The sequence below is a fragment of the Carettochelys insculpta genome, chromosome 8 (genome assembly GCF_033958435.1).
Source record: "Carettochelys insculpta isolate YL-2023 chromosome 8, ASM3395843v1, whole genome shotgun sequence".
Taxonomy (NCBI): domain Eukaryota; kingdom Metazoa; phylum Chordata; order Testudines; family Carettochelyidae; genus Carettochelys; species Carettochelys insculpta.
The window spans coordinates 32,915,059-32,933,915 of record NC_134144.1 but is presented as its reverse complement, the minus strand read 5'-3'; the positions used below and the strand labels follow the sequence as shown (position 1 = coordinate 32,933,915).

The following is an 18,857-nucleotide window of genomic DNA, read 5'->3' as shown; positions in this document are numbered from 1 at the left end:
TGCATGCATACAGCCCGCACCTCATACTAGTTTGGAGTTAATACCTACTTTGAATTGTACTACCCAAGCCCAACCTGAGAACCTACCAATATTCTTCTTGGTTGCCTAATCTATAAGGTTAGAACATCTATTACAAAAATCAGAGATTCAAAAATTTAAACTGTCAATCTATGCAATATAGAGACAGTAGAAGACTTGTTCAATATTTACAAAGTATTTTGAACAGTGGTGTCTATAAAGAGACTAGGAATACATTTTCAAAGCTGCTTCAGTCTTCCCCCAGCAGAAGAGCAGTGATCCAGTTCCAGTTCATCTGCTGATATAACTCAAAAAAGGATTAAAAGGATAAAAAAAACCATGCACTAACTTAACCAGAAATTTTTAGCTTGAGACAGAAATTACACTGAAATTCTGTGGCTGGTTATGCAAAAGATAAGACTAGATGTTCATAATGGTCCCTTCCAGCCTTAGAATCTAGGACTCTTTGGTTAGGATAGATAAATATAGAGAAGAGGAGAAAGGAGAGAGATTATGGCCAAGACATCAGGAAACCAAAGGAGATGCTGTTTGTGAAAACAGCATTCTGCAAAACTGGCTCCTTGTCACAGAAGTCTAAGGAAAAAAAATACAACTTTGGGAGGCTGAACAAAAGCAACAGAACAAATAGATTTCATTGAACTGGAAGGAGAGTTACAGAACAGCTTTCGTAACAAATTATAATCTATTTCATATTGTACAAATAATAGAACCAGCATTCCATATTCCAGAAGCTGACACAAATGAGAAAGTGACCTGAAATAGCTGTACTTATTTAAAAATTAAGCCTCCTCAACCTTCTTCCTTTCCAAACTCAACAGATAACAAGCAAGCATGGGAACAGGATTAAAAAAATAAGTAATGGTTTGACTATTTTGGAGTCTTCTACCCAGACTACCACAAAAGCAGTCGTGGTAACAATTAGAGCAATATAAGAGTTACCAACTCCAACATGTGCTCATCTGTAAACATAATTCTGTTACTGAAAATCATACCCCTCTGGTTCTATGATTACTTGTAGTGAACACTAGTCCCCGTACAGTCCCATCAAAGTGACTTTAAAAGCAAATTAGTCCTTAAAAACATTCTTTACTGGATAACCTATTTGCAGTTATTTATCCAATGCCACGCTTAGATTTGAAATAGTATTATTGCAATACTACTGCACCACTTCATGTATATTTAATGTTGTCAATTTTAATCATGAGAACACGTTTTGCAAAAACAGACATGCATGCAAAGACCTTTTGTGTTTACAGATCAGATATCGGAATTCGAGCCATTCCATTTGACGTGATGAATTTTACCTTCCCTTTGGGAATGGAAGAGTGCATGTTTCTAAGGATTTTTAATACATAATCATCTTCTATTTCACGATCAAGCATAGTAGCGCAAACTTTAAATGGAAAGGTCTAGAACAGTGAAGAACTCTCAGGTTTCAGCAAATGTTCAGGCCATCTCTGCACTACCTCTTCACTCTTTCTACCCACTTCATACAAAAAAAGTAAAACACATTACTCTGGGAGCGTTTTGACTAAGTAAAGAAAAATACAAATGAATTGGTAAAAAATCCAAGTCAGTCACTATTTAAAAGAAATCTGAGCAAGAGCACTGACTGTAAGTAGCTTGAGGGACTGCCACCCAGAAAAATCTCATATCTGAAGATAAACAGGATGTATTCTGGAGACAAATTCTTACTGTATCAACATCAAGCAGCATTAAATACTTAACCAGCTGAAAAAAGCATTACATTCACTCATCAAACAACAGACCCACTACTAAATAAAGAGTGGCTAAAAGGCACACCCTAATGCCAATTTCTTACGTTCCCCAAAATGGAAAGCCAGTTTACCACACAAGTTCCTTTAAAAAAAACAAAGCCTCCTCTAGTGGAATTTGTTGCTGTAAATATGGATGTCTCATAAAGAGTAGCACTTTCACAAAGGTATTACCTTGTCCAGGTCTTGGAGTTGCAGATGCTCCAGCAGATGGCAGTTCAACCTCCTGTCAAATATAGTAATATTATAAAAGTGTATAATCAAGAGAACATTCTGTAACACATTAGTACTGATAACAGATTTCTACCTTTGCCTTCTTGGATTCTGGATCAAACCTTTCAAGAATTAATTTAGCAGTCTTGTATGTCTCCTTTTCCATTACTTCTTCAAGCTAGAAATAAAGACATTTCTTTAAAAATACTTCAAATGTTTGTTTCTCTATTTACAAGCATCACATTAAAATCTGCAAATATGTAAAGCTTAGTTCAAACAAGCATTACTGTGCTCAGACACTGTGTTTTGTTGCATTCAAAGACAAAATCAAGTTTTAAAAAACTGTTTCTAACTTCTAATGTACTACTTGTACTCAACAGCTTTATTGCAAGGAAACACCAAACATTGCTAATTGTTTACATATAATGAGGAAAATAATTATGTGCACCAACTTCAATAATGGAATGTGCAAAAATCTATCAGCTATCGTTATTGGAAGTTATTAGACATGACAAGCAAATGACAGGCAATTCCTCAGATTTATTTCCTCATAGCACTTAATGCTATTAATTTAAAGAAGGTCGTTAGCCAAGTGCTTTACAGAATAAAGTCTCTGTGCCAATTAACTGCTGTCAGCATTGATTTTAGATTATTTATTAGCAGCAGCAATTAGCTTGCTGCAAATGCTGTGAAAACTCACTAAGTGGGAGAACAGCCATGGAATTTGCTCAAGTGACTTTAAAGGCTAAAGCTCCAGCTTTACAGTTGCATTCAAACTGCTTTTCAGAAACAGCTGAACATGTTAAGAATTTAAATAAAAATTTACTGAGTATTATGCATACTTTAGGGAGCATAATTAAAACAGTTCATTATTACAGCATTTTATTTACAATGCACTCAAGTGGCTTTATAGCTAATACATGGCTTAATTAAAAAAGTAATCACTAGTAAAGTATCTTTTTAGCGGTTAATAGCCAATACCAGAAGAAGCTGAACTTTAGAACACAGATATATGTATATAGTTATGACAAATGGCTAATATGTACAGTGAATATAAAGCATTTTACAAAGTCGTAGATGGAGTTATTCCTCAGATATTCAGGTACCAGAGAATATTTTGTTTAGAGTACATGCTATATTTCGTTGCTGATGTGAATAGCTGGTAACTTAAAAGGTCAGTGGCCACAAAATTAAGTTCTGTCAAACAGTCATTTATTGCTCTAAGAAATAAATTTACTAACATTTTACTGAGACTTCAGGACCATTAGTTTGTAGAGGGTGGAATGGCTGTAATTTTCGTTTCTCACCTGCAGATTAGTGATAATGACTTACTTCTATAATAGTGCCTCCTTATCCAGATAGATCCCAGAACATGTGTAAATAAAATTCACTTCATTCACAATGGAAATACAGCATCTGTTTAACAGCTCACTGCAACTCTCACAATGGTTTAAAGGCAGGAAATGAAATATTATCCAGATTGTACATTAAGCACAACTGAAACCACTAAATAATTAGGGAAGTAAAAAGCAATTCCCTAAATGGAAATTTGAGCAGGATATTGGGGTTAGCCTACCATCCTTGAAAAAAATGCTATGGAGCTTTTGTATGAAATCAGAAATAAGGGTCTAGAATCCACATCTCACTAATATCTCAACATGGATGAAAAAATGTCTTATACAGCAGTCTTAGGAAAGAGCCTGTTATGGTTACATATCACTCTAGGAAAGCCAAATAAAGGACCTCTGTCTCCTCTCCCACCTCAGAAGCCCTGAAACATGACTAAATACTTGGTCCTATTCCTATTACTGAAAAGAAGTTGAAAGGTGGGTGTCATCCAATGGAGATATACTGGACGAGACCTTCAGAAGTCATCAAGTCCAGTCCCCTGCCCTCATAGCAGCACCCATCACCAACCCTGACAGATTTTTTTTAATCTATTTGTCCCAGATCCCTAAATAGCTCCCTCAAAGATTGAGCTCACAACCCTGGGTTTAGCAGGCCACTGCTCAAACCACTGACGTTATGTTTTCTGGCTCTTTGGTGGCCATACATTGGAAGAGGAGACTGAAGGCAAGTAGTCACCACCATAAGAAGGCTTTAGAAAGACCTCTGTACACCTCCATTTTCCCTCCAGCAGATGACCTTTGGAGACCCTCCACTACTGTTTCAGCTTCCCTGCAAAACTGATGAAGCCATGAGAGCTAGTACACACAAACACCACCACATCACCAAGGAGAAGTAATGTCTTCCCATTATACCCCTCTGCTTGCCTTTGAAGAACAATGTGGACATGTCTAAGGGATGGTGAAGAAACAGCACAGACTCTCTGCAAAGGGTTGAAACAGCCTTCTTCTCTCAGACCTCTTGATGAGAGCATTGCCACAAAGGCTCTAAATTGTTAAAAAGACACTTGGAGAGGTGGATGCCATTCTATGGCGCTCCCTACCACCAGTCTCTTGATTCCCACAGCAACAAAAGTAGCATGGAAGCAGCTGAAAGTCTATTCCCAATCCCCTCTCAGCCACAGTTGGGCACTGACAAGTAAGCAGCCTTGCTCCAAGGCACCATAGTGCCCAAGAGTAGAATGAAATATTTAATATTCGGTTGTTTGCTGAGCTTGGCAATTAAATTACAAAACGTTTCGTTACCATTCCAGGTAACATCATCAGTGCGCAATCCAGTTCAATAAAGTCCTCCTCAACTGGTCTTTATACAGTCCTTTTTGTGTGAACCTGACCAACAGTCAATCTTTATTGATTGTTTACCTTTGACCAATCATTGTTAACCACGGTTTCCCTGCAAGATCTTTTCCTAATATCTCTTAATCCCATGGGCTCAAACACCGGATCCAAATCAACATGCCGGTTGATTGAATCATTACCCAAAAACCATGCTTCTAAAAACTCCCTTCCTTGTCTAAGGTCCGATTGTCCTATAACTTCCACGTTGTTAAAATCAAATTTATGGCCAGTGTTATCTTCATGCAATGCGATCAAGGATAAAGGGTCATGTCGTCTATCTCACCATTTGATGTTCATGTACATGTGTGCCCAATTTCCTTCCCATTTGTCCAATGTAATGTTTAGAGCACACACTGTATTTTATAAATCACGTTTGTTTTACATATATATTAAATTGGGTCCTTTAGCTTACATAAAATATCACTCAATGCATTTGTTGGTTTGTGTGCCACCTCAATTCCATGCAGTTTCAATAATCTCGATGTTATCTCCGAAATATTTTTAATGTATGGTAATCCTATTCTTTTAGCCAAAGGTTCAGTACTTATTTATTTTGGGCCCTTATGTAAACATTTTCAGATGAAGTTCTCTGGATAGCCATTTAATTTAAAAATATTGTTAAGATGTTTCTCTTTGGCTTTGTGTGCTAACTTCGTGCTACAAATGTGTCTTTGCTCTATCAAAAAGAGTTCTTATGCAATTGTTTTTGTGGCTAGCTGGATGGCTGCTAAAAAAAGCTGAGAATCTGGTCCGTATTATATCTTTTCTGTATACTGACGTTTCCAAATGCTCATTCTCACTACACCTTACTAAAACATTGAGAAACGGTAACTCTTGATTACATTCTTTTTCAATGATAAACATGACGCCATTGATTGCTCTATTTAAGATGTCATAAGCGCATTCTATATCAATGAGCTTAATGACTACAAATGTATCATCCACAAAACGTATCCAAATGCTTGGTTTAATTAAAGGCAAAGCAGTTTGTTCTAATCATTCAATTACTGCTTCTGCAATGAATCCTGAATGAATGAAATATTTGCCTAATAACTTTTTACATGGTTCCAGTACACTTCAAACCTGGAAGTCCATTTCCATTGCAGGTCTACAGCTAACAGAAATCTGGATTAACAACCTTCTACAGCATTCTTCTTATGGATTCCCCTCTCAAAGGACTGGATGCTTTTTCCTTACAGCCTCTTTATGAAACTCTGCCAAAAAATATCTATGCCATTTTAAGATTAGACTCTCACCTAGTTATCTTGTGTATTGCATCTGAAATGTATTGTCTGTGTAAACTGCATTGCAAGCCCTCTAGATAGGAAGCATAGTGCTAAAATAAGCGAAGTATTGCAGAAGATCTTGGAAGAAGTCAATGCCACATGTAACGCTATAATGGTAATTTTATTAGAGGCCAAAATTAATTGCATATATTTCTTGATTTGTCTCCAAGTCTTCAGTACATTCTATTAGTAACTGTCCCAGATCCCAGCAGGACCCAGCATTGTGAAAATGACTATGAAAGGCTGCTTTTTATCTTCTAGAGTAAGCACATATAGCTCTATGTTCTCCACACCTCCCTTTCAATATAATAAGGCATCTTGGAGAGTTTGCAATACGTCATAGATCTTATTTTCAACAAAAGGCTATGATCCAGTTCATTTCCTTTGCTGGCAATCAGTGGTGTCACCTAGGTGCTGGGATGAAAGTAACAAACTTTTACTGGTACTACCCTGTCTTAATCTGCCCCCACTTGGGGAGGGGCCTTAAGGCAGTGAGCAAAAGGAGGTTTGCTCTACAACAGTACCTGTGGGGTGGAGTGTACAGATCTCAAGGCAGAGGGCTAGGGATGTGGGGGGAGTGCAGAAGTTAGGCCAGGGGGCCGGGGCTGAACATGCAGGAGTCATAGGGCAGCGGGATATGAGGAAGGGCTCATGGCAGGGGGAGGTATGAGGAGCGGTTGGGGGTGCAGGATTCAGGGAAGGGCACTGGGAGAGTGCAGTCAGGCAATGGCATCATTTTGGGGCATTGGGGGCTGCAGCCACACATACCAGCCCCTGTGTGTTGCTTCCTGTTTGCTGTGATTAGGAATGAGGGGAAAATGCAGAGATTGCTGTGCTCCACTCCCTCCCAGCTGTCCAAGGGAAGAACGCAGCAGGTTCTGCACTTTTCCCTCACTCCCTACTTAGAGGGAACAGGAAGCAACACACAGGGACTGGTATGTGTTGCTGCAGCCTGTGCCTCCACCCCCCATAAATGGTGGAGAGAAAGTAAATAAGGAAATGTTATTTACTCCTTCTCACAACACAAGAACTAGGGGTCACCAAATGAAATTAATAGGCAGCAGCTTTAAAAGAAACAAACAATAGGAAATATTTTTTCACAGAATGCACAGTTAACCTGTGGTACTCCTCGCCGGAGGATGTTGTGAAGGCCAAGACTATAGTAAACTTTAAAAAATAACTAGATAGATTCATGGAGGATAGGTCCACCAATGACTATTAGCCAGGGTGGCTATGGAGGGTGTTCCTAGCCTCTGTTTGCCAGAGGCTGGAAACGGGCAACAGGGAACTGCTCACTTGAGGATTACCTGTTCTGTCCATTTCCTCCAGGGCATCTGGCATTGGCCACTGTTGGAAGACAGGATACTGGGTTTCCTGGGCCTATGGTCTGACCCAGTAGGGCTGTTCTTATGTTCTGAAAATGGCAGGGGGGGCAGGGCCTTGGGGCTGGAGAAGTCCCATATGGGGTGCCCCCCAGCCAGCCCCTTCAACCCACCTGGCTGCCTACTGCTAAGCAGGGCAACCTGCAAGAACCTATAAGCCAGGTTTGTAACACCCCATCCTTACCCCTTCAGCCAAGTGCCACAGCTCACCAGCTTCCTGCCAGAGCACCACACTGGTGCACACTGGCTTACTGGAACCTAGGCAGTGGTGAAAATGTCTGGCGAAGATCAGCACATGGACACAATGCAACTAATTCAACCTGACCCATGCAAGAATGAAGCTATGAGTGAAATGAAGTTCTTAAAAGAGCTAGCCAATATTTGACCTCTTCCAAAAGGCATCATCACCTTCCATTCATCAAGGTAGTAGAATCACGTTCCTTCTGATCATTCACAAGGCAGCTCATGGGTGAGAAATCTCTCATCTCCAACTTTTCAGGAAACTACACCTATTTCTATCTTCTGAGAAGCAAGACTTCACATTTAGGCTAGATTATTTTAAGTATGTGCATTTAGAACCAAAGACAGAGGCCCCATGGAAAGTCAAATTTTTATAAAATACAGCAGCCTACTTTCCCAGTAAGCAGAAACACAAAAATAAATGAAATCTCTAAGTACCTTTGAAAAGAGGGGATTTCAAACTACTTCATCACCGTAAACCTATCTTAAAGAAATAGTCTCAAGGACCACAATCTCTCCTATTTGTAATTGCAATGGATGGCCTGCTTTCCAACTGGCTATCAACAGGATTCCTGTTGCAACTATGTCAACTGTATATATGGAAAAGCAATACAAGCTGAACCTCTCTAATCCAGGACACTCTCATCTGGCAACATCCATAACCCAGCATGTGGCCAAGTTTTCCATGGTCTCATAAGGTTTGTTTCCAGCCACCCGTCCTGGTTTTCCATGTTCTGTGCTGTTATCCAGTTGTAATTTATCAACAAATGTCTTCTAAGAGCACAGTAAGCAGTGAAAGTGTTGGCAATGCTGCTAGACAATACTGACCTTCCATGGTCTGGCAAATTTTCTCATCTGACATCTGTCAGGTCCCAAGAGCACTGAACAAGAGAGGTTCAACCTACAGTAGAAAATTATTTTAAGCTTCTTTTAAATTTGATTCAGCAGCTGAAAATTTGGAGAACCAGCAGCATACCACGCCAAAAGCAAATGCTTCATTCTGCTACAAATGGTCCAAGTAGTTGATTTAGAGAACTAAAAGAATCCTATGTGTACTGAGCTGCAAGATTAATTCACATCTTTTATAAAAAAATGTATGAGTTAATATAACAATCATTATTTAAAACACAAACTAAAATGCATATATTAGGCCACAAGAGTGTACTCTGAACAGATCTGAGATAACATCATAGCAAACTAACCTAGTGACTTTTTGTGGGCATTCTATCCATAAGCAGACAAAAATGCCTCAAATTTACTCATTTGGAATTAAAATGCATTTTTTGTTAATTTTACACTCCAGAATTAATGTGAACACAGTTCTCTGTAAACTTACTACTCTGTGAGATGTGTTATCTAAGACTGTCTCCTTGCCCGTTCATGCAAAATATTGCTACAGTGCTATCCCTGAGAACATGAAGATTCTGACCCTTGATGTGAGGGATTAAAACAAACTTAACCGTCATAGTCTGCAACTCCTACATATTTGTGTGAAGAGCCAAATCTTGCTGGGCCCACGGACCTTGACTTCATACATTTTCAAAGTGAACTCTCCAAACTAGAGAAGAAGCATCTGTGTAACAAGGGTCATTGTGGGCAACGGATGGGTGAAGGAAACTCTCATATTCACATTGTCTAGATCTATCCACCAGTACAAAAAGGCTAACCCGCCTGTAACGACTCCAAGCAGAGTGTCCAACGGTTGATGAGTCAGACAGTACACTGACCTTAACCAGACCTGCAACTTCCTGAGATCAAGTCTAGCATAAAAATAACCCAAATGGCCCAGCAGTATGGGGCAATCTTTTGCTGTTGTAAACCAGGGGTCAGCAACCCCCAACATGGCAGCAACACACATGCCACAGTGAGCCTATTTTAAGTGGTACAGGATGGGAGCTGAGCTCAGCCCCACCCTTCCTCCCCCAATGAAGCACAGGAGGGAGCTGGATGATGGGGCCAGAGTCCCTGCTACAAACAGCCCCAGTCCCATGCTGTGGCATGGCCAGAGTCCCCACCCAGACTCCCTCTGCAGCATGGAGCTGGGGCCAGAGCCTCCCCTCAAAGTGCATGAGACTGGGGTTGTAGGCCTACCAGGGCAGCCCCTACTGCACATGCTCCACAGTGCACAGCCTCTTCTGCAGACCCCTGAAGAACCAGGCTTGTTTCTCTCCCGCTCCCCAGTGGGCTGGGAGTGGGCATTTGGGGTCTGGGAGAGAAGATGCAGGATCAGGCTAAGGGTGGGCAGTCTAGATGGGAGGGAGGGTGAAAGAATGGCGTGGGGTTTCTGAGTTTGGGTGGGGGTTCAGGATCAGGCTAGAGGTGAGAGGTCTGGGTGGGAGAAAGGGTGCAGGAACAGGCTGAGGGTGATGGAAGAGGGGTCTGGGCAAAAAGGGATGTAGATGCAGGGTGGGGTGGTCTGGACAGGAAGATGGGGCAGGAGCAGGCTGGGTGAAGGGAAGAAAAGTACCTTGGAGAGACTTTTCTCCCACGCTCCCATACACTGCCCCCTTCTTCTCTGAGTGGCAGGAATTCCAGACAGACAATCAGAGCAGCAGGGGAAACCTCTCTCCAGGCAGCACTATGCTGCCACTGCCCACAGCCAGCGGAAGGGGAGGAGGACTGGAGGCAGCAGAGACACAGGCAGTGGTGTCAAAGCCACTTCCTGCCCCCTCCCTCAGGCAAAGCTCATGGGCCAGATTCAGCCCCAGCTTGCCTGGATCTGGCTCACATACCCACAAGCTGCCACAAGCTATATGCAGGAAAGGGATGCCTTGGGGTCTGGACCCGGGTAAGCTGTGGGGCTCCCCACCTCTGCTGTAATGAAACTTGAAACAAGGCGAGTCCAGGATGGTAAAGCTCTGCATTTTTATTTATTCATGAAGCTGCTGTAAGACTATTAGTGACTTTAAAAGTATCACCAGCACTCGGACCATACACAGAGGTCAAAAAGTCAAATTTTGGAACTCCACCTCGGAAAGGTTGCTGACCCCATTGTAAATAGACAGGCTTTAAGGTCTATGGAAACATTTAACATCATTCGAATTCTGGCCTGACATAAAGACACCCTGACTACTATAGAATGCAGAACCACCCTTATAATTCTATTCTCTGAACTTGGGGGAACAGTCAAATGTCCTTGTTTATCCATATATCCAGAACAATGAAGAGATATAGTATATTGGGAAGATTGACTTCTACTTGGAGCATGGCTCAATCTCACACAAGCCAGTCTTCCAGACAAAGAAATACTTGCATAGCTGCTTTCCTTAGAAACGAAGCCACTACCACAACTAAGTGTTTTATAAATACTTGCAAGGTCACAGACAGGCCAAAGGGCAAGACCAAAAATGGATAATGGACCTTGTTGACCAGATATCTTCGTAAACTTCTGTGGCTTTGAAACACGTGTCCTTCATGTCAAGGCTAGCATACCACTGATTACAGATGCCAAGGTGCAAAACTTTATTTTCTTTACATATTTGTTCAGATTCTTTAGTCTAAAAGGGGCCTGAGCTCTCAATCAGTCTTTTGGATCAGAAAATAAGATGAACAACACCTCTCAGAAAAAGAGGGGGCACATCACCTACAGATCCAAACTAAAGGAAACTGGACCTCCCAGAGAAGAGGAGCCTTGTGAGAGTAGTCCCTGAAAAGGTAGGGAAAGAAGGTGAGGACAGCATGAAAATCAACGAGAGCACCTCTGTGTCACAATGCATGGCATCCAATTATCTGTGAGACTAAGCAAACAGGAGGTGGAATACTCCAATGGGAAAAAGAGGGCAGGAATATCCTGCAATGATACAATCTGGTACTGTGTCCTCAACAAGGCAGTCAAAAACAGAGCCCACCACAGAAAAAAAAACAAATGAGGAGGCAGAGGTCTCCTGCTGCAGCTTCTTCTGATAGTCTATCTGGTTAAGGAAAGAGTGGGTATCTCTGGAGAATCCTTGGACAGAATTATTTTCTTTCAGGGAATGGTATGTAATTCCCACCAACTTCTTCTGAAAGAAGAGCTTAAGACCTTTCAAGAGGAGATTCTAGATCATCTGCTAGACCTTTCTGAGATAAACCCAATATTTAAAACCATAAATATGTGCACCAAGTTAATAAGAATACCGTAGATCTGGCTGCCAGACTGGAATTGGTCTGCATAGAGGTCCTCACCACCAATTTGCTCTCTTTTAAAGAATTCTTGCCTGGCATGCTCTGGCAATTTGAGAACTTCACTACAATTGCCCCAAAGTAAGAAGTCACACCTTCCTAACAAGGCTTGCTGGTAAGAAAACCAAAATTATAGGCCAGCTGTGAAATAAATCTACCAAAAAGGTCTAGTCTCTTTGCACCTTATCCTTTAGTGTAGGGAGAAGGCCATCCCCGATGCACTCTTATCTACTGTTGAGATAGTCAGGGAACCTGGGAGAGATAGTTACATAAAGATCATAACCTTGAGAAGGCACATGATACCTCCCAGGAGCGTGAGAATGGGGGTGGGTTGGGGGAGGCAGAGTGCCATGACCACATCACTTTTATGAGTGGGAGTACTGCGCTCTCCCAGTTTTTACTAGCTATAAGTGAAAGCAACAAAAAGCCAGTAGAAAGGAGCAAGTGAGGGACAGGGCTTCAGGAGAAGAGGAGGTACAAGGACAGACCACTGGGGGAAGCAGTGGCCCCTCCACTTTTAGGGAACTTCTGCTGGTCCTGGTACCATCTCTCAGATTTCTGTGCTGTGAGCGGCAGAGAGAGGACGAGGTTTTCCACAAGGCTCACGTAGGCTCTAGGAGGGCCTCACTGACGCAGGGAGCAATTCTGGAAGGCTCTGATAAGCCCAAATATCTATGAGACTATATGAATTCTCCTGGGCTAGCTCAGCAGGGATATTATAAGAAATAACTGTTCTCTCTCTCTCTCTCTTTTTTTTTTTTTTAAAAAAAAAAGAGGATTTAGTAAGCCCAGAAGTCATCTTGGGCAAGTGATGTGTCTAAAGGTGCTATAGTCTCATCTGGAGGAAGACATGTAAACAAGGCAGAGACTGATCATCTTGCAGTACCATCAACATCCTCCTGGAATTCCTAACAGTGCCTAGAAGTAGGCAGCATGCTCACAGATTTCAAAAGGCCATAGATATGACATAGGACCCCAACCATAAGTGCTCCAAAGTTATCTTTCTCTAGACCAAGGATTCCCAACCTATGGGTCGGGACCCAAACATGGGTTGCCATTAGATTTTTTAAGGGTCGCTGGCTGGGTAGCTTTCAGCCACATGTAACTCTTTAAGGAGCCATTTGCAGCTCCTGCCACTGCCACCACTCATTCCTTTGGCTCCCAGTCCCTGCCACACTGAAATGGGACTCAACGTAATTGATTTAAAGGGCTGGCAGGAGGGATCCGGATGTTAAAGCAATTAAATTAAGTCCAATTTCAGTGCGGCAGGGCAGGAAATTGCCCATGGTGCAGGTGGGGGAAGAGAGGAGGAGGACTGCAGGGAGCTGTGCAGAGCAGGCGGCAGCAGCAGTAGCTCTCATGTGAGGTAGGTTGGTGGGGAGCATTTTGGGGCTTTGAGGGGTTTAAGCCTGGGGCAGGGGTGGTCAGTTCGCAGCTGCAAGGGGTTTAAGCCTGAGGACAAAGTGGGTGTTTTGGAGCTGTGAACGGTTTAAGCCTGGGGGCAAGGGGATCGATTTGGGGCTGCAAGTGTTTTAAGCCTGGGGGTGGGGGCAAATCAAGATTCACAATTTTTTTCCCCAGGGGAGAACCTCCCCCTGCCCAGGTTTGAATTACCTTGTGTCACACAAAGTCATACTGAGCTGTCAAAATGGGTCATCGCCTTGAAAAGGTTGGGAGCTGCTGCTCTAGTGTGTTTCTATACTTCTTGTGATACCAGGAATGAAACACTCTTGATGAAGAACAAAGAGTGCCATCATCTGCCTTGGGGACAAGGGATACAAGAGCCTCCTCAGACTTCCAGAGAGACCTTGAGTCAGCTGACAATTGTAGTCTCCCATCTCTTATAAATAATGAAAAAATTAAGCAAGCTTCTGATATTATTTATGGAATAAAAGGTTACTCTAGAGGAGCAAGCATTCCAGAAGTAAAAAGTATAACCAAAATACTATTTTTTCCATACTTAAAATATTCAAGTATAATTTGTTAAATGCAAGCAAGGTATAATTTGAACCATGATTTGCTATCTCTTGTTAAGGGGTTACTGGAATGTTGAGAAGAATATCACATTAAAAGCTATTTATACGCTGTGAGGAGACAAAAGGATATGTATTTAGTGAATCAGGTGTGTGATAGCTTAGTTAACAGAAATGTCTCCTGACATTTCTTCAGCGCACAAAGGAGACTGCAATCTAGTAGTCACAGCATACTGACTAGCCAGTTATTTCTTATTCCCAGACTTTAATGTGACCATTGTCATCGCAACTTGTGTTTCATTCTCCTGCCCAGAAAGCTTTGGGGTTGAGGCTTAATAGCTGTATAACACACATATGTTTGAAAGAAAGATTACAGAAGTCAAAAATATCTATCCACAATACCTTCCCAGTCACACTAGGCATTTCCAATTCAACTTTTAAATTACATTTATTCACACTTGGCCAATTTTCCTGACTAACTACATGCACAAATCTATCCCTAGTCCCTTTGTTAAGTCTCAATTACTAGACTGGAAGCAGAGCATTTGTCTTGTCACAGACATCAACCTTAAAGTTTCCTTGTTTACTGGAATGCCTAGCTTTTACTTGTTTTCCATGTACCCATGATTCCAGCCTCATTTTTGTGTCTCAAGAGCACCTATTCCTACATTCAATGTCTCCTTCTAGAAAACCCACTCTTCACTACAGACCCAGATTCTCAAAACTTCTTGTACTAGACTACTTCTATTTTAATTTGTTGTTGAACTTTCATCATAATAAACTGAGTGAAACTACAGACTAATCAAAATTCAGCCTAATTAGTCTTTTTACCTATGCAGAATTTAAGAATTTTTCCTTCTTGGAAGTCAAGCAGCTTTAGTGATATTCAGAAAGTTTTAGAATGAAAAATAAGCTTTCAGAAGATGTCCTGTTAGTTGTCTATTCACTAGAACTTGTTTGGACAGTACACAAGTAACGTAATGTTCCTGAGGTGAGATTTTAAAAAATGTTGTATTCAGTCATAACTTCTAAGGAAGACATGAATACCCCTTTCTTCCACCATGACTCTAATTGAATGGTTCCCCAGTCGTGTCAATTTACAAATATAAATCTCCAAATGGGCAGAGAAGGAGGATTAAACGTGATGTCATTTGGAAATTGTGACAGTTAAATCTAACTTCTTTTTGTTCTAATTCAACTTAACCCCGGCATCAAAAAGTAAAAGAAAAATACAGTGAAAGAGCAGTCACGTCACCTTTCCCCGTAACGGACAGGTAATTTTATCTGTTTCCCTCCAAACAATGGGCTGTCTTACAAAAGGTAAGGAACCATTTTTGTAAAGATACTACAGTAAAAGCCTAGTTATACGGCATTCTGAAAACCAGCACATTTAGTTAACCTGCATGTCTGGCTGGGGCCAGCTTTCACAGGGCTGGTGTCATGGCTGAGGCCAGCTACCCTGAGGCTGCATAATAAAAACTTTTACTCTGTTGTAGCAATGGTCAGAAAAAACATTTGGGGCTTCTAGTTCTGCTTATGGTTAACTATTGTCGTATCAGCTCAAACCTCATTTTAAGAATTGAGCAGTGGAGAGCAATTTGAAAGAGAGTCATCTCCCATACTTAAGATTAGCAAAGTACTCCTCTAAACCTTGGACGAAGTCCACAGGAGAACAAAAAGATACTAAAGTTATGTCTGCACTAAGAGATTAAGTCAAATTATTAAGGCTGACTTTATAGCACTCAACTGTGTAAAGTTGTGGGTGCATGAGGACACTTGTTCAGAAAGACAACAGAGTGTGTCCCATTAAGTTTGCTATGACTGACTGTGTCAACAATGCATCGTAGGTACCTATCCCACAGTTTCTGCTGCCCCATTTTATTGTGGGTTTCTGTCCCAGTGTTTTATGGGAAAAAACCTGTGCCGCACTGGTGTTGGTATGTTATATCAGCTTCCCAAAGTACATCATACCCCCTCTCCCTTCCTTTAAAAACAAACTGCAAAAAGCATTTTTGTACCATTTTTACACTGTCTAGCACATGCCATTACGAGGCTAGCAGGGAGCCAGTGAAGCTTAGAGCTATTGTGGAAAGTGGTTTGATCATCTCACACATTGTGCTGCAGTATATTCAGAGCCTAAGGAGCAAAGTGACTGAGAATCCCCTCAGAGGCAGGACATATATGTATGTGACATACTGAAGAGGAGAAATGGGATGATGCTGGCAGCCCTGTACATAGGGGAGTACAGATTCTGGAGCCATGAAACAAGCTCAGACTGGTGGGACCACATTGTTCTACAGGCATGGGGTGATCAGTTACAGCTGCAAAATTTCCGCTTGCATTAAGGCCACTTTTATGGAACTCTGTGAATAGCTTTCCCTCTCCCTGAAGCACTACAACACCAAAATCAGAAGTGCTCTGACAGTTCAGAAGCGTGTGGCAACTGATGTGTGGAAGCTTGCAACTCCAGCTACCAGTCAGTAGGAAATCAATTCAAAGTTGGCAAATCTACAGTGGGGACTGCTATCATCCAGGTAGACAAGGCACTCAATGCCCTTCTGCTGTGAAAGACAGTGGCTCTAGGAAATGTGCTTGACATAGTGGACTATTCTGCTGCAATGGGATTCTCTCACTGCAGCAGGGCGACAGATCAAACGCAGATCTTCACCCCGGCATCAGGCCACCTTGCCTCAGAGCATGAGCTGCAAGAGGTACTTCTCCATGGTGCTGCAGGCATTGGTGGATCACAAGGGTTGTTTCACCGACATCAACATGGGAGGGTCAGGAAAGGTGCACGACGCATGCATTTTTAGGAACTCTGGTCTGTTTAGAAAGCTCCAGAATGGAACTTTCTTCCCAAACCAGAAAATTGCCAATGGAGATGACACACCATTTAAAAGCCAGGTTCAGGAGCCTTCTAACTTGGTTAGTCCTCAGTGAAACCAACATTCCCCTGCTAGTGGGAGCTTGTCGTGTGCAGCACAATTTGTGTGACAGCAAAGAGGGAAAATTTCATGCCAGGCTGGAAGGCAGAGGCAGATCACCTGCTCAGTAATTATGAGCAGCCAGACACAACAGCAATAAGGAGAGTACAGCAAGGGGTACTGAAAAAATCAGGCATGTTTTGAAAAACAGCTTTATGAACGAACATACAGCGATATGAATGTTAAGTCTGTTGCTGTTAAGTAGTTCCCCCCCGAATGATTTGCGCTTGTCTTTAATACAAAAGCACCTCCAACCCTACCTCAGCACAACCAGTAAAAGACACTGTTCTTTTTGAGCTTAATCATTTTTATTCAGGGAACACTGAAAATAGTACATGGCAGAAGCTTAAAGAGTGGATAAGCAAGGGCATTTTCCTGTTCCATGTGAGACAACGAGAGTCTTCTGCTGTCAGAAGCATCCCTCAGGGTGGACTCCAAGGCTGCCCTTAATCCCCGCCCCCTGCATTCTGGGGTGCCAACAAGAGGCCAGAGAACATGGGGAGGAAAGCATGTACTAGGTCCTCATTTGCAGGGGGGGCTCTTTGCTCCTCAATAAGGGACTGCAGGAGATCAGTCTGCTCCCTGATTAAAGCTATAAGCCGTCCTTTGTTCTGACAGTCCTGGATCCTTTGTGGTCTTCATTCCTCAAAAATGCTTTTCCTCCAAGCATTCATTTGCTCCCTTTCCCTTCAAGTGTTTCGACGTTCTGTGCACATGGTCTTGATCTGCTCTACAAACAGATCTTCTCTTTTTTTTTCCCCCCTTCTCCCACAGATCTCTGAGAGACGCACAGGTGCAGATTGTTGTCAACCATTCTCAACACTCAATGTTGCAGAGTCAAGGCCAGACATAGATACACATCACACATTAGGGAGATACATGTTAATGTAGGTAAGTGTAACACACAAAAGGCATCTAATGAATGGACGTCTGTTTCAAACTGAGAACGTGTTCTCTGCAAAGACACTTTTGGCCTCTTACTGATGAGATCGGATCAATTTCCACAGAAAAAGCCTACATCTTCAATGATGCAAGTTAATCTTCCAGTCACGTAAGATGCTCGTGGGTAAGTGGGGAGGAAGCATTGCTGGGGCTAGCTGTTTAAACAGCTTAAGCTTTCATTCCACTATGGCATCATCACTACCACCCTGTACTTGGGCAGCGACAGTCTCCAGGGGGCTGAGGAAAAGGGCAGCTGTTCTGGTCATAGCGGTACTGCTCTGTGGGAACCACATTGGGGGAGGACCACTGCTGCAACAGCTGTACCCTAGTAGGAGGTGAGGGGGTTCAGACCATGTTGTCAAAGAGAAAAGAAAAATTCCTGATTCCTTTTTGGAACACTTTTGGCTCCCTACCAGCACCCATCTGGGGCACATCAGTGACCCTCAGATAGTTTCTGTTTTGCCAGCAAGCTGCGGGGGTCAGAGAGGGGCATTCTGACCACTTGGCCTTCTTCTTGATTGCTTTCTGGAACACTTTTATTGAGCTCCCTCCACACCCTAGTAGCACAGCAGCTTGTGCTATCATATTTAGTAGCTTAATGCTCCTTTCCCTGCTTCTCTAGGTTAAAAAAGAGACATCAGCCTACTTAGAATAAGAGAAAGTGACAAGAAACTTATGCTAATCCACTGTGGTCACTAGGCTGGCATATTTGCAAAAACGTTCTGTGGTGCCATGATTACAGATTACTTACTGGCGGCCTTCCATGGAAAGGTGTGTTACCATGGAAGTCAGAATAAGGCAGGCCTCCACAAAAACCTAGTGAGAAAAATCAAAGGGTACCTGTCTCAGACCTTTATGGAGATGTCCTAACAGGATTTGTGCTCCTTTGCCAAAAACATTAACAAGCTGTTCTAGGGGCCGTGGGCTGCCTAGGCATACCAGCCACAAGAGATTAACCCACTCCCACACTCACAGCTGTAGCCTATATATAGCATTATATAAAAAAAAAAAAAAAAACACAAAAAAAAACTCACCAAAAATGCCCTCAACACCATCAAGGTCTGGCTGCAAAACATACTGGGATGAGGGGACTGGATCCAAAGTTACAAACAGCTAGC

The 18,857-nt window shown here is 42.2% G+C and overlaps 1 protein-coding gene across 7 annotated transcripts in view; it reads right to left on the bottom strand.

Annotated features, from left to right (window-relative positions):
• LNPK (lunapark, ER junction formation factor) overlaps positions 1–18,857 on the bottom strand; it is a 146,329-nt gene that overhangs the window by 42,509 nt on the left and 84,963 nt on the right. For all 7 annotated transcript variants that reach the window (XM_075001540.1, XM_075001543.1, XM_075001539.1 and 4 more), the window contains 2 exons: positions 2,122–2,205; positions 1,989–2,040 (listed from right to left, as the gene is read on the bottom strand). In XM_075001540.1, the coding sequence (XP_074857641.1) occupies positions 1,989–2,040; positions 2,122–2,205 (136 nt within the window). The remainder of the gene's footprint in view (positions 1–1,988; positions 2,041–2,121; positions 2,206–18,857) is intronic.